This window comes from Penicillium manginii (genome assembly GCF_028828005.1).
Source record: "Penicillium manginii strain IBT 31320 chromosome Unknown utg000011l:1.0-1395921.0:1.0-1396616.0, whole genome shotgun sequence".
NCBI lineage: Eukaryota > Fungi > Ascomycota > Eurotiomycetes > Eurotiales > Aspergillaceae > Penicillium > Penicillium manginii.
This window is the reverse complement of record NW_026643112.1, coordinates 1,213,031-1,238,959: the sequence shown is the minus strand read 5'-3', so window position 1 is coordinate 1,238,959 and position 25,929 is coordinate 1,213,031. Positions and strand designations below refer to the sequence as shown.

General features: G+C 46.2%; 10 protein-coding genes across 10 annotated transcripts; 4 read left to right on the top strand and 6 right to left on the bottom strand.

Moving 5' to 3' along the window:
* Window positions 1-2,045: 2,045 nt before the first annotated feature.
* Window positions 2,046-3,072, bottom strand: N7533_013734 (uncharacterized protein; the record flags this gene model as incomplete). Its single annotated transcript, XM_057110384.1, has 2 exons — window positions 2,046-2,770; window positions 2,796-3,072. The coding sequence occupies 2 exons, from the start codon at window positions 3,070-3,072 to the stop codon at window positions 2,046-2,048; spliced, it is 1,002 nt and encodes a 333-aa protein (XP_056953086.1).
* A 580-nt stretch (window positions 3,073-3,652) lies between these two features.
* On the top strand, window positions 3,653-4,600 carry N7533_013733 (alpha/beta hydrolase; the record flags this gene model as incomplete). Its single annotated transcript, XM_057110383.1, has 3 exons — window positions 3,653-3,754; window positions 3,811-4,129; window positions 4,170-4,600. 3 exons carry the CDS (start codon window positions 3,653-3,655, stop codon window positions 4,598-4,600), a joined length of 852 nt encoding a protein of 283 aa, XP_056953085.1.
* An 807-nt stretch (window positions 4,601-5,407) lies between these two features.
* On the bottom strand, window positions 5,408-6,320 carry N7533_013732 (uncharacterized protein; the record flags this gene model as incomplete). Its single annotated transcript, XM_057110382.1, has 2 exons — window positions 5,408-6,069; window positions 6,152-6,320. The coding sequence occupies 2 exons, from the start codon at window positions 6,318-6,320 to the stop codon at window positions 5,408-5,410; spliced, it is 831 nt and encodes a 276-aa protein (XP_056953084.1).
* Window positions 6,321-10,450: 4,130 nt separating this feature from the next.
* On the bottom strand, window positions 10,451-12,017 carry N7533_013731 (flavin-containing monooxygenase; the record flags this gene model as incomplete). The annotated part of the gene is made up of 2 exons (XM_057110381.1): window positions 10,451-11,545; window positions 11,607-12,017. The coding sequence occupies 2 exons, from the start codon at window positions 12,015-12,017 to the stop codon at window positions 10,451-10,453; spliced, it is 1,506 nt and encodes a 501-aa protein (XP_056953083.1).
* Window positions 12,018-12,537: 520 nt separating this feature from the next.
* Window positions 12,538-12,750, top strand: N7533_013730 (uncharacterized protein; the record flags this gene model as incomplete). Its single annotated transcript, XM_057110380.1, has 1 exon — window positions 12,538-12,750. The coding sequence occupies one exon, from the start codon at window positions 12,538-12,540 to the stop codon at window positions 12,748-12,750; it is 213 nt and encodes a 70-aa protein (XP_056953082.1).
* Window positions 12,751-14,527: 1,777 nt separating this feature from the next.
* Window positions 14,528-14,713, bottom strand: N7533_013729 (uncharacterized protein; the record flags this gene model as incomplete). The annotated part of the gene is made up of 1 exon (XM_057110379.1): window positions 14,528-14,713. The coding sequence occupies one exon, from the start codon at window positions 14,711-14,713 to the stop codon at window positions 14,528-14,530; it is 186 nt and encodes a 61-aa protein (XP_056953081.1).
* Window positions 14,714-15,770: 1,057 nt separating this feature from the next.
* N7533_013728 (uncharacterized protein) lies at window positions 15,771-16,274 on the bottom strand (the record flags this gene model as incomplete). The annotated part of the gene is made up of 2 exons (XM_057110378.1): window positions 15,771-16,009; window positions 16,070-16,274. The coding sequence occupies 2 exons, from the start codon at window positions 16,272-16,274 to the stop codon at window positions 15,771-15,773; spliced, it is 444 nt and encodes a 147-aa protein (XP_056953080.1).
* A 543-nt stretch (window positions 16,275-16,817) lies between these two features.
* N7533_013727 (uncharacterized protein) lies at window positions 16,818-18,282 on the top strand (the record flags this gene model as incomplete). Its single annotated transcript, XM_057110377.1, has 3 exons — window positions 16,818-17,219; window positions 17,277-17,772; window positions 17,837-18,282. The coding sequence occupies 3 exons, from the start codon at window positions 16,818-16,820 to the stop codon at window positions 18,280-18,282; spliced, it is 1,344 nt and encodes a 447-aa protein (XP_056953079.1).
* Window positions 18,283-19,575: 1,293 nt separating this feature from the next.
* On the top strand, window positions 19,576-21,353 carry N7533_013726 (ferulic acid Esterase/Feruloyl esterase; the record flags this gene model as incomplete). The annotated part of the gene is made up of 4 exons (XM_057110376.1): window positions 19,576-19,871; window positions 19,926-19,974; window positions 20,024-20,988; window positions 21,038-21,353. 4 exons carry the CDS (start codon window positions 19,576-19,578, stop codon window positions 21,351-21,353), a joined length of 1,626 nt encoding a protein of 541 aa, XP_056953078.1.
* A 2,376-nt stretch (window positions 21,354-23,729) lies between these two features.
* On the bottom strand, window positions 23,730-25,682 carry N7533_013725 (uncharacterized protein; the record flags this gene model as incomplete). Its single annotated transcript, XM_057110375.1, has 5 exons — window positions 23,730-24,370; window positions 24,417-24,897; window positions 24,947-25,249; window positions 25,300-25,510; window positions 25,558-25,682. 5 exons carry the CDS (start codon window positions 25,680-25,682, stop codon window positions 23,730-23,732), a joined length of 1,761 nt encoding a protein of 586 aa, XP_056953077.1.
* Window positions 25,683-25,929: the final 247 nt, after the last annotated feature.

The window sequence follows — 25,929 nt, the reverse complement described above, 5'->3', positions numbered from 1 at the left end:
GCCAACCAGACGATATTGAGTTATCTACATGGAACGAGCCGCTTCCCATACCCACAAAGAGGCAAATCAACAGTAATCCACAGCCAATTCAGACCAATAATTGCGTTGTTGTTGAGGCTCGGACGAAAGCCAAGCCTATATGCTCCACTTGTCGTACTGAGGGCCATCGGATGAATGAAAAAGCGTGCCCAAAGCGGCAAAAAAGGACAGCCTAGTTTGTATTTATTGTTTCTATTTTTTATTGAATTTATTTCTTTTTTTTGGCAATTAAATTGGATGAATATGGTGCCGTGGCCATCCTGCTGCGGCCACGGAGGTGTCGAAATTAGCCATGTGATGATAAGATAAGAGAGTTGACGTTGGCCAGGGTCAGGTGACCTACAATGGAAAGCGTTGACTAAGCAAAAAAAAGAATGACTAAGCCAAAATGTGGTCGGACTACCAAAAAAGTGTGGTCGGAGTACCGTTACCCGATCTGGGTTCTCTTGTTACTAAGCGGATGCGGAAGCGGAACAGACAATCCCCGCGAGGTTGAATTCGGAATTTCAGGTGCGACTCGCACACCCCTAATACCGTACACGTGAGCGACGAAGACTTTGAATCTTGGGGAGCTAAGTATCGGCCACTTGGGAACAAAACAAAAAACTGCATAGAGTTAGGAATGTCTGGTGATTTCCATACGCTCCCAGCAACAGCACGGCTGGTCAGGACTAAAACTTAGTGCGGGAAACAGCTACCAATTTCCCCACCCCAAGACAACCCAAGTGAATGGTACCGGTGAAAGCGCCACGCAGCCAAAATCAGGACTTTTAATAGAGTAATCTGCTCTCATTGCAGGGCAGTCTACAAAATGTGGCAATGCTGAATTCAACCTGTTCGATCTGTTGGACCTGCTGAAGATGAATATATTCTTTCTGCTTTCACCGAGCTTCTCTACTTTTAGCTTGTCCAAGGACGTTTGGTCGACAATCTGTGGTGAAAAAGGGGGCACATATAGGCCTCGGCGCTTCTCTCTCCACCCAAGCCGTAGTGACCTCCACTATGATGGATTTGGCCTGGTCAACAAAGCGTGTTGACAGGCCTATTTATTTCCATCCAAGCCTCCGAAAATCGATCTGAAAATATTTTCAAGGCTTTGCATCTGCCAACAGCCCTGTCATTTCCACCAACATATTCTCATTTCCATTGCCCAGATGGCACAGTTCTCTCCAAAACTTCAGACTCTCTCCAGCCATACTCAAACACAACAGGCGGTGGTGAGCGTGCAGGATGATATCAAAATCGGCCTTTTTGATATCGACGAGAGAATGCGACGGTGATGCAAGTATATCCAGTTGTGAAAAGCCTACCAGCCAAGTACTCACTATTGGGGTTCCAGCCGCAATAACGGGCGTGTAAGTGGTCCTCTGTGGTTTGAGCGTAAATACTGAGCTTGCTAGGATTTTGGCTGCTGCCATCATTGTTTGTGTGACCCTTCACTACAGACGCCTCAAAAGAGACAGGCAGACAGATCTTGAGGATGCTAGGCCGGCCAAGAAGTTCCACAACTACAACAGTGCGACCAGAACAAAAAGGACAATGGGGCATGCATCATCTAATGGCGCTCCAAGTCGACAAAATGGGCCTCAAGACGGATCGAACCCTTTCTCGTCACGATACAGCTCGGATTCATCGCTTTTCGAATTCAAAGAACATGAGGGAGCTTATAAACTGTCGAACCTTGAGCGTCGGGTTGCATGAAGACAGCACGCAGACTACTTTGGCCAGTGAGAGCAGGACTTATTATAAGGCCCTAGTCTCGGTTTCACGCGACAGCTAACGGGTTGCTATGTCAACCGATGGGGTACCAAGAGCCAGCCAGGAACCCTGCAGATACTTGGTCGTCCTTTTTCGGTATTTAACGGGCTTATCAGGATAGACACAGGCATTGGGAGCCTCATTATTCACAGTCGAGGCATAGAAAATAGAACAGAGGATAATTTCAGAAAATGAGTCTGGAGTCTAAATAGGTCCATGGAAGCACCTTCACAGTAAACATCTACCTTCTACTTCCCGACCACTTCTGTTAAAACCATTGAAACTTGAGTGCGCAACTTTTCTTGTAGCCACAGTGGGAACCCTCGAACGCTTGAAACCCAGGAACCACCCTCGGGAAGAATAATCTGCCCTCCGTACCCAGACAATATTTGGCTGACAATTGCATGCGCAACGTGTTCTGGCTCGAGAATCGAGGCTTTGAATGCCGGGTTATTGCTGAGTTTGCTAATCATGGGAGTCCGTACCCAGCTTGGATGAATAATGCTGACCATTAGATTAGACAGGTTAGTCGAATCAAGTTCAACAGACGCACTGAGGGGTGGCAAGGGATTGACGTACGTCGTTCGGACTGATGGCGCATTGTAGAGAATTTTCAATTCCTGATTGATACCTTCGTGGAAAGCCAAGGCTGCAGCTTTGGTACAGGCGTAGTCCACGTTCGATGCCTGGGTCATGAAGCTTCCCATACTCGCAACTGTGACGACGTGGCCGTGGTTTCGATCCACCATGGCTGGCAGAAATTCCTTCACTAACAGGAAATGGGAAATAATATTCACATCGAATACCTTTCGAACGACGTTCTCCGGGACCTGAAGCAGCGGGGTAGCGGAGCCAAATCCGGCATTGTTGATCAGGACCGTGGGATCTCCGTGTTCGTTGCGGAGCTTCTCCGCAACGGCATTTATCTCCTCGCCGGAGGTTATGTCGACTTTGTAGAAGACACAATTGGCTTCTAGAGATGAAGTCAATGCACAGACCTTGATAGCTATGAGAGTTCGAGTCTGAGGATGGAAACTTGCCTAACTTGGTATTTGGCTCAACAATGTCAAGTATCACCACTTTGATGTTCTTTGCAGCCAACTTGGAAACAACTAGTGCACCAATCCCGCCACAACCGCCGGTTATAACGACTAACTCGCTTCCCCAGTCCCACGTCTTGTCCGACATATAGTTGTTGTGTGCCCACAGGGAGAGCCTGTTGCTGGCCTTTTTCAACATGAATATACCGGCCAGAATGAACAGGGCTGCCCCCATCCGTCTGGAACCTGCGAAGCCAATCAATGTTGGGGAATATCTCTGCATTAACCTTAGAATTGTTTGAATCAACACTTTAAGATCTTGGCACGAAAAACGAAGCATTTGAAGAATTACATCCGACGGGTGTGAGATGCGTCATGAAATATAAAGGCTGGGTACAGCGGAATTGCTTGTGTTCCCGGGGTCGGGGGCCATTCCAAGTTTTCTCTTCAGGAAGGTATAAATACATATATTTCTATGATTTCATTGGCTCCACTTGTTGGGGTGGGATTACTCTTAACCATCATAATGCCGACCCCTTGGGTTTGAGGGGTAAACCCAGGGCATATGTTACATAAGCGGAAGTGACCCCCGCATCAAAGGCTTAATAGACTCTCGGGTGCGACTCGCACATTGGAGCCGCTAAAACATCGATCGTATCATTACCTTTCCAGGAAGGTGGAGGCGGCTTTTCTCCATCATGATCCGTCCTCGGTCCTGCTCAATTGAAAGACTTAAAACAGTTATATCCGGCCAACGCCCTACCTGACCAGCGAAAAAGAAACGAAATACCTCGAGTTCTTAAATGGATACAAGAATGCCTCGTGATATCACTTTTACCACCTTCGATGGTGTCAAATTGGCGGCCACGGTGTATACTGCTGGCGAGAAGCGGCCTAGCATTGTCATGACCCAAGGGGTATGTCACACATACTTTTCGTACTCCGTTCAACATGGTTTGTTGATAGATCCAAGTTTTCAGGTCTGAGAAAGCAGTTCCTTCCCGATTTTGCCGAACGATTCGTCGCCGCAGGATTCACCACGTTCATCTATGACAACCGTTGCTGGGGCGACAGCGAGGGCGTGCCACGAAACCATGTTGATCCGATTCTGCAAACACGGGACTACTTTGATGCCTTCAATTTTGTGAAAACGCTGCCAGATGTCGACCCCGAAAATATCATATACTGGGGTAGCAGCATGTCCGGTGGCAACGTTATCACCGCTGCGGCAGTCAACAAATCCGTCAAGGCGGTCATCGCCCAAGTTCCGTTTGTGACGGGGGAGGTCATCAGTGACCCGGCTGCATTCCTTTGGGATATCCCTATCCCAAGATCGAGCCAACGTGGCCAGCGGCAAGGATGCGATCATGGCCCCCATTATGCCCGAAAACGAGGAAGAAGCCTTGAGCGGCAAAAGCCAAGCCATGCTGAATGACCCCAATGGTGTGCGGTTCATGAAGGAGATGGACAGGCGAGGATATGCATACGAGAAGACGGCCACTTTGCAGAGCTTGATTCATGCAGTTTCTCACGAGCCCCGGGCAGCTATTAAACGCATCATTCCTCGCCCTATACTGTTTGTGGTTGCTGAAAATGATGCAATTATTCCATCCGATACGCAATTTCAGGTCTTCAATGATGCATCAGATCCCAAGAGGCTTCACGTTATCAAGGGTGCCGGGCACTTTGATCCGTACTTTGGGGCGCCATTTGAAGAGAACATCAAAGTTCAACTTGAGTTTCTGAAGGATATTTTCCACTAGGTGGTAACTCCCATACTTCTTAACCACTTTAGATGGTGTCATTGAATATCTTCATATTCGAATTACTTCAAGTTTCAAGGAAATATGGGCTATTAAGTACTCAAGATCGAGAATAGACAACATCGAACATACAGGAATGAGACCCACTTATCTGCTGGATTTTTCTTCTTTTATTTGTGCCCCCTTTGATTTTGTTCCTATCTTGCATAATCCCCCTCTCATCTAGTAGCTTTGGAGCCTAAAGAGGCTCCCAAATACTTGTCATCATCAAAATTCCATTTCAAAGTTAATAACAATCACAACATTCGACCCAGATCTAATTGGAACACCAAACAGATGCCGAGGAATGTCTGCACCATAAAAGCCACATTAGAGATTTGTCCACCAGATCAACTGTTTATTGGCTTAGCTTTCTAAGAACCAACCCATTAGAGGGCATAGAATATAGCATTCAATATATATCGTCATAAGTCTCAGGATATGCGGAAAAAAATCCAGAATTCATCCTATATCTCCATAGGTCGTGCAGGGACTCGGAAAAGACGGCGGAAAAGCTGTACCTTTTAATTTCGGCATTATATTCATAAGCATCCGAAAAGGAATCCGACCAGAAAAAATAGAATGATCTCGCAAACTGGTCCCAGAAAGTATCATCCAGCTGAGGCTGGTGAAGCATTACCAAGCGCTCACGGAATCCTGGCCTAGCATATGGTCATTAGAATTGCTGGCTTTAAGAATAATACCTCCCAACAAAGGAAAACATATAAACGCGCTGTTACTCACCAGGCAAAATAATCCAGTAAAATGTCATGGGACAGCAAAGTCTGAGAGGGTCTGCTGGAGATGTTTAGAGACCAGGGAATTGGAGGAGTCAGAATGGACGTTAAACTTGCCTTGGTCGATACCAAGCTGGTAAACCTTCAATAAAGTGTGGAAATATAAAACACTGTAGATGTAAGTCTTCTGGTCGCCAAATAGAGATGGAGCATGTACAAGTAAAAGTTGGTGAATTCCACGCAACATGGAGAGTCTAGTCGCAAACCCACTTCGTATATTGATGCTTGCATCTATCTCCCGAATAATAACCCAGAGAGGGCACACATTATTTTCATGCTGCAGTATATGCCATCCTTCCAAAACGGCGCGGATCAGTATATCCTGATTCAGATGGTCAGCTGAGCAGACTTGGGACGGATCAATTTTGAAAACGGAGCCGAGGATCCGAACAGCCTGGCGAAAATAGTTCATGGACTTTCCACCATTTTCGCTCGGATATTCGAGTCCAGGGGTTATGTGAAAAGGGAATTGCATCGACTGCTGGCCCTTTGCTGGTGTGCTGTCCAGCGCTTGGAACGCTGTGCAGTCCTGAATGTTGGATGAAACTGCGCTTTGCCAACAAGTTTCTCCATGTGAGGAAGGTACATCATAATTCGATTGCACAGTATGGCCATCTGCGGGGAACGGTCGCTCTACAGATATTCCGAGTTAGCAGAATTATGCTAGACATTGGCGGGGTTCTGGTATGCTGACTGAAAACATTCCACAAATTACTTTCCAAGTACTTGATTCGATTCTCGAGTATTTCCAGGTAGTCTTGCTGTCGTTGCTGGAGCTGTTTCTTCGAGATTCGATCCATCTTCTGTTTGCGCGCTCTTTGCACACTCGTCAACACACGGCCGGAACTCCAGGCCTTAGACTGTGTGTCATTTTGAACACCCATCTCGATCACTGTATCTGTGAGAAGGGATGAGCAGGTTCGTGATGGGGTGGGGGGAGGATGAGTTTCAGACTACCGACCCCAGATGCCAAATTTGGGCAACTGTCGGAGCAGCTGTGGGCCCAAGTAGCATACACGAATGAGATAGCAAAGAGTCTTGATTGTGAACGTCTCCGTTACCATACGATTTTGTATGGTAGCTCGGACAATCTATCTACCGAATATTACAATCACGTTACTAAATACAACATATGACAAAACAAAGCTCCACATAGTTAGTTATTCCGACAGCAACTCTGCTTAGTCATTGGCGCGCGATCAGCTCAACATGGTTGGGCGCACTCTGACCGTGAATCCTGGATCGCTGGCATTATTACAAATTATTACAGACTATTACAGATATTTGTTCCGAAACAATAAGTCAAAGTTTAGTCATCTAGTCCTAGAATGAATTGAATTTGGAATGATGTTTTCTTTCTCAAGGGACTGACTAGTTGAGGATCCTTCACTCACGATTAGACCTGTACATGGCCCATGGGCCGGCCCATTTGGGTCGGCCCAATGGCCCAAAGATAGGGCTTTTTCTAGGGCTAACATGCATTGCATAAAATATGAAGATTAAGCGAGATCTTGGCTGTAATGCTGTGGTTTCGATAATAAAGTAATTCTGTGATACAGTAGTGATTTTTATATTGAATCAGATACAGTGAGAGCAGAGATATGAATGAAATTATAGATTATATTAAGTAGTATATCCCTGTAGCCGTATCGAAGGTATCCGGGCCCTCCCTGAAGCACGCTGAGTACTAGATTGCTTAGGTAGTAGAGGCTCTTCTTCCGCAGAGCCTTCTGCCTCATCTGATGTCTCCTCCTCCTCCTCCCCCTCCCCCTCACTAATCTCTATAATCTCCTGTAGAATATGCTTTGTGGTATCCTCCTGTTGAATATCTATCTCGTACTCTGTTTTATATTCTCGTATAAAAGCAAGTTGCTCCTCCTCAATATCAAATCGATTAGCACACATGAGCAGCATGAGATCCTGAATAGTCGTTGCATGGAGAGAGCCGCGGCGATAATGACAGATATCGCGGGAAGAATTGAATAAGCGCTCTACACCTGCACCAGTAGCTGGGACAGAAAGCATGTCTCGAGCAATTGCTGCAAGCACTGGGAACTGCTGCTCATGGTCCCTCCAGAAATCAAGTGGGGAAGTGAGTATAGTACCTATTGAATGAATAGTTAGAGAGGTATGTATTGAAACTGTGTTTTGGGAGAATACTTACCCCCCTTCAGATACTGATGGAGCTCTGAGAGTGGTACTGCGGGTCGAGCTCTATAACTATCAAGCAATATTTCAATCTGTTGAACAGGCTGTGGGTAAGAAGGCCCTTCAGATTGTGAGCAAGTATCATGGAGTTGAACTTCATAGGCAAGAATTTGCTGCTCGAGTGCTGCTTTATATTCACCTGCAAAGTCCTTGTCTTGCCAATCAGGGGTCTGAAAGAACTCAAGCTTATACTGCGGCGCTAAGATAGTTCCATTGGTATATATGTTGATAAGCCCTGGAGTATCGGTCGCTGAGTAATAGTCCTTGAGCTTATCTCTTGCTTTTTCCAGTGCCTGAAGCATCTGACGTTTCCATAAGATCTTCTTGTGGCACAACTGACGCTGGCGGCTTTCAAGATGCTCAAACAGACGATTATAGATACTGAAAACCATGTGAATTGTAATGCCTTTGGTTTTTGAGAGAGCGGTGGTGTATTGATAGAATGGCTGCGTAATGCAGATCAAATAATCAATCTGCTGCCACTCATCTCTACTCAGCTGAAGATCAGTATGGTGATCTGCCACACAGTAGGTATTAAGATAGGACTGAAGTCGCTTTGCCCGGCGGAGCATTAGAAATGTTGAATTCCAGCGTGTTCGTACATCTTGAATTGGAAACAGTTGAGAGCCTTCAGGCTGAAGGTTCCAAAAATTCGCACGGCGCTGAGGGCTTGCATTAATAAATACAGCAAGGTTTCGAATCTAGGTAAACCATAATAAAATTAGTAGAGATTCGGAGAATAATGAGAGTATTAGATCATCAAACCTTGCGAAGGGTGCTGGCTATACTGTACTCCTTTGCTATTTGACGCGCCTTCTGCATATGCTCTTCTGACCAAATAGATTCAACATTCTCATTGACAGGGTTTGCTTTTATTTGACCCAGGAGCTGCTTAAGGCTTAGCTGAATGACGTGAGCAAGGCATGGTACTCTGATAATAATGGTATCAGAGCTCAGGCCTTGAGAGAGATGAGTTTCCTGGAGAGAAGAAACAAGGGTTAAGTTATTAGACGCATTATCAGTAGTAATAGCCAATACTCGCTCTTTGATCTCATACTCTTGAAGTAGTTCAAGAACCTCTTGACTGAGATTCACCCCAGTATGCTCACCCTCAAGAGGTTTAAAATCAAGTAAAACCTCTCGGTATTCCCATTCTGAATCAATAAAATAGCCAGATACTGCCATAAAGGCCTGTTGGAAAGGTGAGGTCCAACAGTCTAGACTAATTGAAAGCTTTGCATGCTTTGGCAATTTCCGAAGTATCTCTTTCCGACGATCTTTTGCCTTTGTTTGAATCTGACGTTGTAATGTTACGCGAGAGGGCATATTGATAGGAGAGGGAGCTCGCTGAGCTAGTCGGATAAGCTTCAGAAATTCAGGGTGCTCGATCGTTGTAAAGGGAAGGCGTAATGTAGATATTGTTGTAATAAGTTGCTGTCTCCATCGGTTCTCATTGAATGCTTCAGGGGCTATGGCTGCCTAATTAAGAGAGAGAAGCATTAGATGATTTTCCGGCCGGAAAAGAAGGCCCTTACCTGATGCTGTAGTAGCCGCTGTAGATTAGACCCTTTCCCTCGCGCTTGCCCTCTTGCCTGGCATGTTTGACGCGTAAGATGGCGGCGTAACGCAGTAGTTCCATGTGCTCTCTTGCTAGAATGACTTATAGCGTTTGGGTGGTGGAGAATAGCACCACATCGCTTGCATATCATCATTGGCTTCCCAGTAACACAGTGAGCAACCTGGTCGAATGAAGCCCAGATATCTGCTCGGCAGCCCTTTGTATCCCATACTCTTGCATCCTCAGCTTGCCCAGCAGATGTACGAAGCCACCAGTTAACAAACTCTTCCTTGTTCATTGCTTCGAATAATATGTGGTTGTTGATAGGTTTAAGACACCCTGGGATATTGATAGGTTGGAAAGACTGTGTTGTTTGACTTGCAGAGTGCTCAGGCGCAATACTGTCAGAGTAAAGATCCAGGAAAGATGAATCATCAACATCACATGCCTCGCCATCATCTATAAGGATTTCAGGCATAATGAAGAATAGGCAACTAATTAAAGAACGAGTATTGTTGAATAGGTAGAAGAGAGTAGAGAAAGAGGTTACAAACTATTTTATTCTACAGGTACATACTTTCTATTTAGCTGAAAGATCAATAAAGCAGAAACTCAGGGGGGACGCGTTGTGTATACAGCTCTAGTCCGGTTAACAATTTAGCCAGGAGACTTCCTATTGAGGGTCTCTGATTGGTTAATTCAATGGGCCAGCCCATGGGCCGGCCCATTCAGCCTAAATATTCGTGAAGTGTTATCCCCCGCAGATTAGATGTTGGCATCGAATTTTTTTTTCACCCTCCGATGTTAATGTTTTAATGGATTTAAGCCACCACCAAAGTAGTATTAATTAGTATAAAATTATAGAGAATCGAATCAGACTACTGCGCTCCCTATAGTATTAAAAAATCTAGGAAAAGCTAAGTTCTCAACTACATCGAATTCACAAACAATCAAAGCAAGAAGGCCTACTAGCTTGCGAGTAAAGAAATATATATCTTTTGACTTACAATATATTTGGTGAATGGTTATCTATTTGGTAATTTGCCATAGTTAAAGCTGTATAATTAGAACACTATCAAATACCACTAGTAATATTGAATATCTTGCATATAATTTATGCAAATTTGGGGGCTAAATGGGCCAAATGGGCCAGCCCATGGGCCGCCAAGAAAACCCATGGGCCGGCCCATGTACAGGTCTACTCACGATGTTCACCACTAGCCGCTTTCCGGGACTGCAAGATAAAGCTCATAGTGTCTTTTTCTCAAAGGCAGTTCCGTAAAAGATGCCGTTAGACAGGTTGACCCATTTTGCTGTGCAAATATCAAAATAATAGTTGCGTCGCACTTTCCATGGACCAATATCACCTGTCTTTGGCAGGGACTCCGCGGCTTTTGTCACGTAGGTGCTATTGAGATTCAAGTACGAACCCGTCTTCATCGCTGCTCTCGCTTTTGCGTCCCCCTCAAAGCGGGGTGTGGCACTGGCCTGTCGTGAGCGAGCCATGCTAGACACCAGACGGCAAAATAGAATAGCCGACGCATCGGCTCCGAGTGTCCAAGATGCATTTGTATATCCCATGATAAAACAAGCGTTTGGTACACCCTCCAGCATGCAACCCCGCCATAAGACCTTCTTCGACACATCAACCTTTCGGCCATTCACTGATATTTCAATTTTCCCCGCAAACACCAGTCGCAGTCCGGTTGCCGTCACGACAATGTCAACATTGTCGATGGTTTCACCACTTTCCAAGTAGATCCCTTTCTGCGTAAACCCTTGAATTTGCCCAGTTGACACAGAGGCTTTCCCAGATCGAAGGCAGTCAAAGAAGTCACCGTCTGGAGACAAACAGAGGCGTTGTTCCCAAGGGTTATACTTCGGGGAGAAGTGAGGGTCGACTGGGATATTGGCTGGCAACTTTTGCTGTGTTACTTCCTTCAACCTTTGTCTGGCAGTCGCTGGAAAGGCCCGGCAGAATTGGAATTGAATGAACAGGGATGTCAGGAACCACCACCGCAGAAAGAAATAGAGTAGTTTCTCAGGTAGGAGCAGCTTGAGCATGGGTGGAGTGCTGTTATCCATAGACACAATATAACCCGGACTGCGCTGGAGCATAGTGACGTGTTTTGCCTTTTTGGCGAGGTTGGGAAGCAATGTCACCGCGGTTGCACCGGATCCGATGATCACAATGTTCTTGTCTTTGTAATCCTGGTTCTCAGGCCAGAATTGAGGGTGGATCTTTTCTCCTTTGAAGTCGCTCAGCCCTGGAATCGTGGTACTCATGGGTTGCTCATAGTCGTAGTAACCAGTACCAAAAGCGGCGTGCCAACAACGAAGTGACTGTTCAATTATTAGTCTATAGTTCAGCGCATTCCGCATAAGTCTATAGACACTAACTAACCTTCAAATGGCCATCATTATCGATGGTCAGATTCCAGTGTGCGCTCTCTTCGCTGAAGTCCGCTTTCACCACCTTGTGCAACAATCGAATGCGTGAATCAAGATTTGCAAATTTGATGGCTTCCGTCAGGTACCGTTTGATACTTCCAGCGTCCGCGATAGCGCGATCTTCTTTCCATGGATACCATGCAAAGCCAAAGGTGTACAAGTCAGAGTCGGATCGTATGCCAGGATACTTAAAGAAGTCCCATGTTCCACCTATCGAATTACGACCTTCCAAAATGACCAAGGACAGTGATGGATTTGACTCTTGGAGACGTTGAGCAAAGTTGATACCAGAAATCCCGGCTCCGATAATTACCACGTCCACGAAGCCCATGTCGAGAGGATTTGGCACCGTGTTAGGAGCCATGTTGTTCGACCGATCAGTGAATGAGCGGATTCCATGTTCAAGGCATCTTTAAATGTCATGGACATTTTCTTTGCTTGGATTTGACGATAGTCATCGTCGCGTCAAATTATTGACTGCCTCAACCGTATGGCGCAAAAAGATTAACCGTTAGCCAATAGGAGCAATTTAAGTCGCACTCCGATAGATCCACATTCATCATTTCTTGGTGGTGCGAATCGCACCCGAAGGTTTCTCCACTTCCGCTTATGTAACCACCCCCACATCAGACCCAGGGAAACTGGGGTAATAGTAGGGAGATCAAGTGTTCAAGGTTTCGAGACAAGTTCCTCGGGTATCTGAGTCGGAATGATTCCGTGATCTGGGAGATTTGCAGTCGACTGGAACAATGTTTGGCAAATTTATACTTATTCCAGATATAGTATGGTACGCATATAATGTCACGTGATATTTGATGGCGATAAGCGATACGCGATAAGCCATTACTTATCAGGATAGCGACTCTTCCTCTACAACCGCCGCAATGCCCGACAAGCGAAAGGCATCGATGCCCGCCCCCTCTTCTAAGCGGCCCCGCATCTCATATGATGACGAGGGTGAAGAACAGCCCGTGACACCCCACGAAAAGCCTTACAGCCACCCTCCGTATGGCCAGAAAAACGCGTTCTTAGGTCTGGACGATGCCAAGAACGAGCTCTGCCACGACGATGCCGATGACAACTACTATATGTGCTGAGACGGCTAGTTCCGGCCCTGTCGGCACAGACTTCGATCCCAAGAGTATCTCGCAACCGTACCGTTGCTATGCTAAGCCTTACACGGCCCAGGTCCTTTTGAGTATCTTGAGGATGTGCCAGAGTGCGCGCCAAGTAAATCAGTCACCAACCACCATAGGTAAATCTTAATAATAATTGCCCAAGACAGCTCTCTAGGGCCCATATAATTTAGAAATACAATAAAATTTGCAATTAATCCTAAGTAATGCGCGAATATCTCTTATACAATAAGCGCAGGCGGCAACCAATCTACCTATTGACCAAATATCTACACCCTCAATGAGCTATCCCCTCAGGTATCCAGCACACAAAGACCGAAGGGCTCAAAACGATGATGATAATTTTGACCGAATGGGACCTTTTTTAACTTTGCAATTACTGAATCTTTCAGGATACTCTCTTCGAATTCAGTAGTAGTGAATCGTTCTAAGCGATTAATTCGCCGCTGGGCCTTCTGCGCCCTTTCTGATTCAACTAACGGGCTCTCGATCGTCTTCATAAGCTTTTGAAAGCTTTTCTTCACGCTCTGAGGGGTATTTGGCTGTTCAATTGAACTAGATGATAGGACTGGAGAAAGATCCCGCTGCGGGTGCACCCCGCGTGCATCGTCCCCATTAATTTGATCGAAGCCCTGTAGTGGTATGAATTCTTGTTCCTCTTGCTCAGTAAGAGATATAACCACTAAACCAGGGTTAAATGGGTAGATCCCTCGCTTTCTGAAGCTCCCACGAATAATATGGAGGGTAAAACTCTCATCGCGAATCTCGCGAATCCCCCCGCAGGAAGACGGCTTTATCAGTAGGATTCCCAACCCATAGAGTTACCGTACGATTCCAGCTTCGAAATTTAGTCTTATACGTTAGAAACGTATCCTCATCGAGAGGTTGGACGAGATACGTAGCGTGCGAGATAAAGCAAAAGGGCAAGAATTTAGCCTGTGCGCAATACTCGAGGAATTCCGCGGTTAAGTGCGTAGTATGCCCATCAAAGAGTAGTAAGCATGGCTCATGGAATTAGAAATTGTCTTATTAGCTTTATCTTCTTCAAAAAGTACGGTGATATCATCGTACGAACTCTTTCCAGTGCGATTTTTGGTGTGTTTAATTCGAATGCCAACTCTGAAGTATTATAGCCAGTAGGAGCCACTGAGACAACCCAATCTGGGTGTAGACACTCGTCAAACCATCTCTCCAGAATTACAGAGCCTCGAAAGATGAAGAAAGGCGGTAATGTGAAGCCATCTGCAGAGATACATTCAATCGAGGTAAGACTCTCTCGAGTATCCGAGATCTCTGCGCGGGCCCTTCGGCGGCCAATCGAGCAAGTACGAGAGGGTTGCTGGCTTAAAGCCGGTCTCATCGAAATTGTAGATATTATAGTGCTTTATCTGCTTGATCAATGGTTCTAGGCCGTCAAACCAGTGCTGCATTGAAGCAGCAGTAAACCGCCCTCTCTGAAGCGATTTGCTCATCAGCAATTGGTGCAATATTTGGGTCTACTCTCTCGATAAACGAATAGGCCCATTAGTGATTAACTAGCTTAAGACCAGGTGGTAGGTTCTCAGCTTTGGCTAGCCGTGAAAGGATAGAGGTTTTTGACCCGGTCGCATCGGGATGGTCCTTTCGGTATTGGCGCCAGAGAATCAGATTTGCAAGGTCCTTAATATCTTTGCCGTTTAATTTGATATTATAGCGGCGTAAGCTATCAATCATCCTTACAATTGCACCCTCCTGGGCCTCAGTAAGTAGGCGTGGGCGATTTTGGTTGCCAATTTTGAATGGCTTCCCAAGAGACCTGCGGCGTAGGCGATGGTAAGATACGCCATATTCGCGCGATAATGCAGAGATTGCGATTTTGACCACTGTGGTAGGCTCCTAAGGCCTTAATAGTTCGATCTTCTTCTTCTGCGTAAGATTTACCCATGGTGGTGGTAGGTGATATGGGTAAATAGTTGGTGGATGGGTGGTTTTTTTGCATTGGAAGTTGGACCGCCCTAACCCGTTAGGGTGGGAATGGTCAGTGCCACGGGTAATTTGGATTGTCGAAATTTGATGTGGTGTCCCGGCGGACCAGGTGACCCGCTCGCTTGTGAAATACGTTAGTTAGGAAGTATCCCATCGGCCTTAGATACCCTAAAGGGTCTTCTCCGGGTCTGATCAAGCAATGGCCCCACTCCGAGAATTCAAAATACACCCCGGAGTTTGCGGACTATGTTCCCGTACTTGCGCAATAGTATCAAGCCACATGCACATATGCCCGAGAATCCATACAGCAACTTGGAAGCTTTGACGTTGCTTGTATTCACAACGCACAATGCAACCCGAGACTGAAAAGATTTCTCAACTCTCCAGTCATCGTATAGCCAGTCGACTTACCTCAATATGGCACTCTTATAGTGACCAAGAGATTCCAGGATGAGACTACGCTTGCCAGTAAGTATAAGTTTCGCACCGGTGAGTCTATCATCCATGATATGCATGGCTTCCCAAATATGGCAGGGTTGGCCGACACAATCTCGACTCTATGGGCCGATGATCTCGGACACAATCCATTCTACGCCCCCAAAACAAGACCCTGGCCCGTTTTTCATGCGTCAGTCTTCCCTAGAAATGCTTTTTTTTACTTAGCGTCGAGTTGTCTCGGGATAATATCGGGGTATTGGTGAACCCTGTCCGCATGGCTCTGCGGCCGGGAGCGCTACATCCCTACGATTGGAGTCTTTGACTTCTTAAGGTTTGCATTTCCAGCCACAAAAACGACAAAATAATTAGTAAGATAGTTTATATCGCAAGCCTCGAAGACTCCGGGATGTACTTGCGTATCTAAATACGAAAATACTTTACCTGTTGAATCTTGCTTTCTAGAAAATGCCGGGAAAATATTGCAGACTTCCTTGAAAACGGGACGAATGAATTTGATTGATAACAGTAAACCTTGGAATCTTATATACTGCCGAACCTTGAGATTGCATTAAAAAACCTCATATCACCGAAGGGCACACCCCGTCACATCCCAAATAGGTAGGGTAAGCCCAAACCGTACTAGCATAGCTCGTTGCAGTCGAGGTCAAAGTCGACGTGGTGGCCACGATAGGAGTCAGGATCCCAAACTGAAAGCTGTAAATAGGAGAATTGGTCGAATCTTCGATTCTGATCGTGTAAACATCCCGAGTCAACGAGCTTTTCGGCGTCCAAACGTAAAATCTGTCGGTGATATCGGCTATGATAGTCACAATGTCATTTACAAAGTCATCTGAATTTGAATTCTGTAAAAGCTTACAGGCAATAGTGCCTGCGTTCTTGAAATAGGTATCAATTGCAGTGGCACCTTGAAACAAAGTGAGGGATACTGGTCCTTCAGCCTGCTCCCAGGTAATGTTGAAAGCTTTACCCGGGACGATGTCGTCAAAGTTTCTGTTGGTGAACACGAGACTGTTTGCTGCTGTAGCCAGGCAGGTAACCAAGGTTGCTTTGAGGGGCATCATTTTCAAATGGATGGGTAATTGGTAGAGCTGAATCAGGCCTTGATCAACGTCTTATATACGAGTGAAAACTAGAAAATAAAAAAACGGCTAAATAATACTTCCAAGGTTCTATGCCAGTAAATAGAGTCTCATCCTATTTTCGTACCCCACAAACTATATAACCCTAGGCTCGGCGATTGTGTCTATATTCGGCTGATCTTTACGTCAAATCAGTTAAATTGTCCGAAAGTTAACCTTTTTACTATATCGTCCCACTAAAAGCACTTTGAGGGGGGAAAACCAGGTCATTCGGGGCGTATCAAAAACCGAATACTGTCGGATATGGATATTACGGGGCTACAACAGCTGTGGAGAAACATGAGAGAATTAAATAAAATACAGAAAGACGGAAAGCTTAAGTAGGCGGAGGTTACCCGTATCGTTTGCTCTCCTTGCTCTACTCTTACCTACTATTTTCTAGCTCTGAAAGCTGCTCACGATAAAATGAAACACTCCTGGCTCGTCTCATCACTACTGCTTCTATGGAGGTGGACGGTGACCACCATGGCATCACAGCTATGGGCAGGAGCTGCATCAGTGGACATCACGCCACCTATCAACCCAAACTGGCTACCACTGAATGAGTACGAGCTGGAAAAGCTCCATATCCGCGCCATTGTTTTTGAAAACAATGGTGAGCGAGGTGCTTTGATTGGCGTGGAGATTGTCGGATACGAACAGCCAGTTTATGAGCATGTCATCGAGCTTGTGGCCGAATACCTGAATGTGACAGCAGGCAATATTTTGTTCACCTGCACACACACCCACGGTGCTGCACCATGGGGCACTGCTCTATTCTACACGGAGCACAACTACGGTAACCAGCGTGTGAACCAGTATGCCACTCTAGCCGACGCGGCACTCAAGGCTGTCAAGGAGGCGTATGCCAAAATGGTTCCTGCCCAGGTATGCTTTATCCACAACATTTCGACCGATGATCCGGTTTAATAATTGCTCATCTAGGTTGGATATGCTACAGGCGAGGCATATCTGAACGTGAACCGTGATAATCTGAACCCGCTTACAGGCCGCTGGACGCAATTTTCGAACTTCACTGGCCCTGTCGATCGTGAGATCCAAGTTCTTACCTTCAATAATATGAATAATACACCTATTGCCGTGTACACCACCTATCCAATGCACCCGGTCAACTCCTATCAGGCTGGATATGTGAGTGCCGACTGGCCGGGAGCGATGTCGCGTTGGATTGAGCAGTCCTTTAACGAGAAGGTTGTCGCCATCTATTCCCAGTCAGCATCAGGTGATGTCAACCCGCGTTGTCGACGCACTGGCACCAATGCCCTTGCTTCAATTTCACAGGTGCATGTTTCTGGTCTTGAATTAGCCCAGGAGCCTCTGGAAGAACCACTTCGCGATCAATACCTCCCGCTAGTTCGCGCAGATGTGACTTATATTCGCCAGCTTTTTACTGAACTCACCTCTGTTGGTGTTGTTCTAGGTAAGTTAAGCCCGTGGAGATACTTATACAATCTAGCTTTTATCTGACCCCTTTTATATCACAGGCGAGGAAGTCATCCGTATCATGTCCCGAACAAGCAACTTCGATTCGAACCCATCCATCTGGAGTCAACAAGCGAATGTGACTTGTCCCGGCCGTGCCCGTATGGATAAGGCTCGCGAAGGCGTCCCAGGATATTATTATAACAGCACCGATGTCCAAATAATGACCGGAGCTTTTGGTATTGGTAATACTGTTCTGGCTCATGTCGGTGCCGAGATTTTCACTCGAATTGGGTGGCACATCCGGGATTCTTCAACTATGAACAACACCATGATTGTTACCATGTGCAACGGCAAGTCTGCCTCAGGCTATATTGCTGATGTGGAATCAGTGTCTCAACAGGTTTTCGAGACATTGGGATCAACACTTTACCCGGGTTCTTGCGCTGAAGATAAGATTGTTAGTAGTATCGCTGAGCACATCAAGGCTTACAAAGAGACTTTGTAAGACGTCTTTATGGATATGATGAATGATATGTGTACAGGTCAATACAAAATCTAGTTATCCCTAGTAAAATACTAAGATATTCGAGAAAAACTGGAAATAATAGTCACCGTAGGCGGCATGCGGAGACGCCTTAGGCGTAAGGCATCTCAGTATGCCGCCTACGGTGACTATTATAAGGAGTGGACCTCGGACTGTACCAGAGTATGGATTCTGCCGGCAAATCGAGCTCCGCCTGAAAGAGCCAAGTTTGACAAATCATCGATCTCGGCTTGGCCCATTGGCCAGGTTGATAGTTCTAGCTACGTAGACCTGGCTACATAGCCCGCCAGCCTACATAGTCCTGGCTACATAGTCCTAGCTACATAGACCGCTAGCCTACTGTTACGGACCTCAAAGAGGTGCGGGGGCCGCAGCTAATTAAGGAGCAACCGAGAGCCAATCAATCCCCGGGCCCTATGCATTAGCGCCATCACGTGCGACACCTGTTGCTCAGGCACGTCACAGAGCGCCCTGAGTGGAACATTCAGGGAGGCGGCTGGAAATGGCCTTCCCCTAACCGTGCCAAAGTATACCGCTTATACGATTGGACGGTTAGCCAGACGCAGGAAACGGCTACCTATTTACCAGCACCAATTTTACATTGGAAGTTGGACCACCCTAACCCGCTAGGTGAGGGGGGTCGGTGCCACGGGTAAATCCCAATAACTGTCTGAGGCTTTGTTCTGTTTTTCCTCTATCTTTCTCTGATAAATTTGTTTTGATTCTACGTTTAAGACGAAGTTCTTATACACCGGCTACTACCCGATTACGGCCCACGGATCAAGGTAACTTAGAATTCCGAATCTTCGAACCGTATTTTTCGTATAACTCGAGGGATAATTATAAAAAAAAAAAAACTCAATTCATATAGTTTTACGTCATTTTGAAGCACAAAGATGCTGCAAGAGGAAGTATTCCCCTGCCTAGTCTCCACAGGTTGTCTGATCTCGGGTTTTTGGGTCATCCCTTGCTTGCTTAAGATATGCGTTCCCAAAATGGATGTAACGGCCGACTTTATATCTAAGGCTACCATTGGATGGAAACTCGGAGATAAGAATCAATGCCGCAAAACGTTGAATAACCATATAGCATCCATAGTTAGCTTCATTTCAATTTGAAACTACCTTCTCTGCTAGGAACAATACAGTTTAGCGTATGGGGTTTCTTGCACAGGCTAAAAGTATTAAAGCCTCCTGCAGAAATGCTTATTGTCTGTAAATTGTTGTTTTCAATTGAAGAGTCCGCACGGGTGCAATGAAGACTCATCTTATTCACCAGCTGGGCCTTGTTGGTCTGGCATCTGCCTCGCTGACATGTACCCCTGCTCACTTTCAGAAGATCCTTTCCAAGAACAACCTAAAGGGCACTATCAACTCCGCCTACCACATCAAAGAGAATGGAACCTTTGCTGTCACTGGCAATCTGGCCTACCCAACCTCGCCAACCGGTCTGCCAGCGTTGTGTGCCGTGGAAGCCAATATGACTACGGAAGTTGGCACCTCGTACACTTTTGGTATATTCCTGCCAGATGATTGGAATGATCGGTTTCTGTAAGTATCTGATATGATGATTGCTTTGGCCCCAGATACTGATTGATATGTTAGTGCCGTTGGAAACGGAGGATATGCAGGCGGTATCAACTACATCGACATGGTCCGTATCCCTTTGACAAAGTCCAATATCATACTCTAACATTATTCAGGGTGCCGGTGTCGGCTACGGCTTCGCTACAATGTCCACGGATACCGGCCACAACAGTTCATACCAGGGAACTAGCTGGGCCTATCATAACGAAGAGTCCATCGCCGACTGGGGTTGGCGTGCCATGCACGAGTCCACGGTCACCTCGAAGGTTCTCGTTAATGGATTCTACGGCGAGGATTCGAGATACAACTACTTCAGCGGCTGCTCGGTAGGAGGAAGACAGGGTCTGCGTGCTCTCCAGCTCTTCCCGGATGACTACGATGGTGTCTCGGCAGGAGCACCAGCCTGGTGGACAACCCACAACCAGCTATTCGCCCTAAAGGTCCTCCTCTGGAACTTCCCCGAAAATTCAACACAAACCATTCCCGAGTCCCTCTTCAGCGTGATCGGCGATGAGGTTCTGAAGCAGTGTGATCCTCAAGATGGCCTGACCGATAACATCATCAGCGATCCTTTTGGTTGTAACTTCGACCCGCTACCTCTGCTATGCACAGCCAACAAGACTACCGATTGTCTTACCAGTGAGCAGATCGACACTACCTTCAAGGTCTACAATGACTGGGTGGATGTGAACCAGACCTTCGTGTTCCCGCATTACCTTTTCGGTACCGAGTCATCGTGGAGCAGCGCCATCGGCACAGGTGCCATGTCATCGGTCGAGAACCAGGAAGGATTCGCCCAGGATCTTCTCCAGTTCGGACCGAACTGGTCTTACAAAGATCTCACATACAAGACTGTCGAGTATGCCGATCGTCTGAATCCCGGTAACGCCACAGCCAGCGAATTTGATATCCGTCCTTTCAAGGCGCGTGGTGGAAAGCTCATTCATTACCAAGGCTATGCCGACCCGACACTCCCCACTGGAAGTAGTATCTACTTCTACGAGCATGTTTCTCGAGCCTTGACCGAGAAATCAGCTACATTGGATGACTTTTACCGCATGTTTTTGATCCCCGGCATGGAGTAAGTCAAATATACCTACCACATAACATCATTCACTAATTTGATCCAGGCACTGCATGTCTACACCCAGCACAATGAATGCCCCTTGGTATATCGCCGGTGCAAACCAAGCTGCCGAGCTTGGTGACAATGTTAGCGGCGTACCGGGCTACCGTGATTCTAAGCACGACGTGATCTTGGCTTTGATGAATTGGGTTGAGAACGGGACTGCGCCTGACTCTATCATCGCAACTAAGTATACTGATGATACTACGCATGAAAAGGTAGAGCGTCAACGTCCTATTTGTCCGTACCCGCAGCAGGCTAAGTATCAGAGTGGAAACCCGGATATGCCTCGAAGTTGGAAGTGTGAGAGCCTTTATTAGGATGTGTTGTGGTGGCTAGGTATTTAGGATTAGGGTATTTCGAGGCACGTGGTGGAGGCTCGGGATATGTAGTCAAATAAATGTTGGGCCTTGGTTGCATATTATCCAATCGAATATCATATACCGAGGTCAACTTCTTTCCAACTGGACCTGGCGAAAAACCCCATTCTTTTCGGGTTACGTTGAAAAATGCGCTTTTGCATCACACATAGATGAAACGCCAGCAGTATGACGCACGCCCGCTCTTCCTCCACAGTGTGTGCAATAACAATCTTAGCGAAATACGTCCGGAATCAGGACGACTTACTTACTCTTGACTTACTCTTGTTGTGTGTGGCTGCTCGTGAGAGTTCATTGGCCGGTGAGAGGGGTGATTGTTATCTTTTCTTTATAGATTAGCCATGTTTCTTTAATATATCGTAAGGCGTAGGAGAATACTAATCGATATTTCTTGTTAAATTCCGATAGTCTTGTTTCGTATTCATCCTCGGTTGGTAAATTAACAAGATTCTGCCAGCCAAAGAGAAATTCATCCCATACTTCATTAGTAATAAAGCATTCTCTTATGTCGGAGCGTTGTCTTTACAGTACGGACTAGTACGGGCATAGCCAATTGAGTACTTGAGAGTATTGATTTTTTGAATACTATGGAAAGTACAGAATATGTGCGATGTGGGCTTAGTAAGATCGTTTAGAGCGATGCAAACATGGTTGAAAACAGGAGGCATATGGGGGTGCTGAATATTCCTCGGTCGCACTAGTAAAACCGCGACCCTCTTTTGTCGACATCTTACTTTAGCGGCAATATTCTTATTAATATGCCATAAACATATTATTGCGGATACTCTGGGTAATCCTCGCTAAGTGCACTCAATAAAGCAAGATCTCGGTCAGTACAGAGAACTGGTGGTTGGAATATCGGGGATTCAAGCCATGAAAAGAAGATTTTTAATGCCCATTTATATGATTCTTCCTGTTCATTTTGCATAAAGCAGAAAGCAATACTAAATGTAGTATTTGATGGTGATACACCGATAATATGTAATAAGCGCATATTATATCGATTCGTTTTATATATGCAGTCAAGTATAAGAACACTATTATATCGGTTAGCGTATCGAATTGATTCTGGGTGAGCAAACATAAAAAATGTAATATGACCTTCCTTATCTTGTTCTTATACAAACTTCCACTGATGAGTAAGTAGTTGATCTTGAAGATATCGAAATGGTGTACGCCCAGCAAGCTGCTCACGTAGAAAGGCTATTCGGAGGTTATATAAATCCCTTAGTATAATTAATAGAGTAGGATCACTCTTTTTGATCAAATTGATAATCTGCCGTGGAGGGATACCCTCATCAAGCTGGTTGCAGATAGTAATTTGCAGCTCTGCTGTAATCGTACGCGCTGCTGGATGGCAATTAAATTACTGTCAAGCTCATGAGAATTCTCTAAATTGTTGACTTTTATACGCCATCTACCATCGGTTTGAGAGCCTCTGGAATGAACGTAACCACAGAGCCGAAAGGTGCATCCAATTCGCCTAGTACTAGTTTTCCGTCGCTTTGCCTCATCTAGTGCATTAATCCGATCAGTACACTCACCTCCACGATCACAGCCAATAGTGATATTCTTGCCAGGATTCGATCGAATCGTAGTGATAACATAGCCCTGAGAAAGGGCGTAGTTAAGAAGGGCCATAAGCATCTTCTCTCGGGAGTCATACGCCTAAACATCATTTTTATGCTGTTTTCATCCAAATCAAGGCTACTCATTCGCTACTCTGATCCACTGTCTTCCTCTGATTCGCTACCTTTTTCGTCAAACGAAAGAAAGTATGAAATTTTTCTAAGCTATGTATCATCTAAATCACGTTTTCTTTTCTTGGACGATTGTTTTCTTGGGGTCCAGCAATGTATATCCATGAGATGAAAAATCAATTGCTCTTTACTGCCAAATTGAAGCAGGCAAGCTGGATGCCTGCATTGAAAACTTGTCAGATGAGCCAAATGAAGCTCAATGTGGTCGTACCATTCTGGGGCACTCGTAATAAATTGTGTCATTCTTTTTGACGGAGCGAAAGATTTGTTTCCAAGACAGAAAGGGCAAAATCCGGCTTTGACGGGAGCATTTCGAAATATTAGCAGATCGCAACGGAGGAGTGTATCCGGTTGTTCAAGATGCTGGAAACAATGAAGCTCCCACTCCCCGGGGTCTGTGAGCCAGGTATCACATTCAAAACACATCTCAGCAAACTGAAGCTTGCTATGGCGACGATAGTGTGACTTATTGCACCTATAAAGATGAAGCCATTGCCTGTGTGGCATAAAGCTATAACTGTCAGTCTAGCTGATACCGGAGCAATGTGTTAATCACTCACTCATTGATTTCGGCTCCACAACGACATTTTCCTTCCAAGGGCCTAAGGGAGTCGCGATAGGCAATTGGCGAGTTCTTTGAACATATTGACTGGAGCGCTTGCAGTGCCTGGCGACCATCACTGTCACGCAACAAAACCTTTCTCGGAAGAAGACTAGCAAGAATGTCTCTATCGGGCATAACGCGGCGGCGGTAGTGGAAGAGAGTCTCTGTCCTGGTATTGCTGGTAGTCGATTCTTTCTTACTGTTCTCGCGCATTTGATTGACTGCTCTTCTATAAAGTCGTTTCTTTCTGTCGTAGACAGACCTCTGGCGCTTCTGTATCTCTTTTCTGTCTTGCACATCGGAGAGAGCTGACGAGCGGTCGGTAAGATCCCACAGCTCACTGTCCAATTCTCGAATGTCTTCCCTGTTTTCGAACTCAAATTGTTCTTTTGCGGGTAGATATTGGAAGGCATCAAAGCTTTGGTATATTCCCATGCCGCGCCGATTCCTAATGTGCTCTTCGCGGCTTGCAATTCCAAGAAAGTTGGCAGGCCCATCGATCTCGCTCAGGGGATGGGCGTATGATCTTCCAAACGTCTCTCGTTTCATCTGGCCACCGAATTTCATTCTTGCTGTCTCGGTATGTTTCTTGTCTTTGAATGCGTCAGCAGAAATCTCGGTATAATACGCTGTTCATACCTGCTTCCATGAGTGCCCATCTCCGGCAGCCCCGAATAGTAATGTTTTGCCTGTATCCGCTACGGTAGCCTAAGGCTACAATGCTCTTACCAAAGGAATCCGCTCCCCGGGCTCTACTGGCACTTTTCGCAACTCCCAAGTCCGTATATTGGCGGAAGACGGGCGTGTCAAGCACATCTTTTTTGAACCGTATTACCTCCAGTACATTGTTCTGTGTGGGAACTGTTCCATAGGCACTCGCTGCATCCAGAAGCGCATCGACAGATGAATAATCCTCGATTGCTTTATCTGCCATTGCCAAAGGTAAAAAGAATGTGAGAAGGTTCAACATTAGAGGCATATGCTCTGTGTATGATTCGTAAAAGGCATGGATAGGAATTTGCCACTCATTCTTCCTGTGGTAGCCCTTGACAAACTCTCTTTCGTAGGTCAACACGAGCATTGGCTCTTTATCCACAACCTCGATGGTGAGTGTGAAGTGCTGTTTTCGTGAGAAGGGTGCAAATGTCGCTGGAATTGCTCGAACTTACCTTGTAACAGGCAGCCATAGTGCGGGCTTCAAGTATCTTGTCCAAATCTTCTTCATCACGCTGTCTTGCCGACCTCCGTCGTGCAGTCGACTCGTGGACCTCCCCTGTTCTTGCGGAGGTAAAGCAATAGAGTAGCATCGCAGCACTAAGCTGGACCCGGGATCGATCCGGGGGATATCCACGATATTCAAGCGAATCTCGACACCAGAGTTGTGTCATTACTATCATCAGATCGTTTGGGGAAAATGCATTCTTTTTCATCTCGGCGGTGGATAGGTAAGGCTTCAGATCTCCACTGATATACTGCCACAGGGTTAGTCAAAATCTGAATTCCGGTTCAAGGCGGTTCAGACCTCTTTGAGTGTGGCGGAATGCTCTGTGGTGAAGATAAAATCTCTGAATTTCCGCATTCCCGCCTGGAAGTCTCGACGGAACCCCTGCAGCGTTTCCAAAGTGGGCTTCTCTTCGATGCGACCGTGTTTGTTCAGGGCTATCCAGAGCAGGAACCCTTTGCTTGTTTGAAGGTTCGGCGGATTTTGAGATGTAGGGTGTAACTCGATGAAACTGGGTCGTTAGCCAGAAACAGAGCCGCTGAGCAACGGATGCCTCACATGTCAAATAGATTCAAGGCCTCCTTGTAGTCTCTTTCTGTTCGCGGTAGTACTGCACGGGCTATCTCCTTGTTGTCGATGCTGTCAAGATCGATCAAGAGATACTCGCTCTTTTTGTTCCTCATGGTGGAGAGCAGCGAAGAGTCGACCGAGTGAGGGATCAATAGCAGCAGCCAGGTGAAGATGGCCCGGTGAAGAAGAGCGAAAACCGTTCATTTTATCCCTTTTCTGCGCTCTAGCATCTCGTCAAATCTTTCCCTGCCGGAATTCACAAAGGCGACTTTTGCATGTCAGTTCCGGCCCTTCAGGTGAAGGGCTGAAGGGGCGCCCGGCTAGGGCGGCGAGCCGCCTAGCACAGACTCGTGGGCGCTA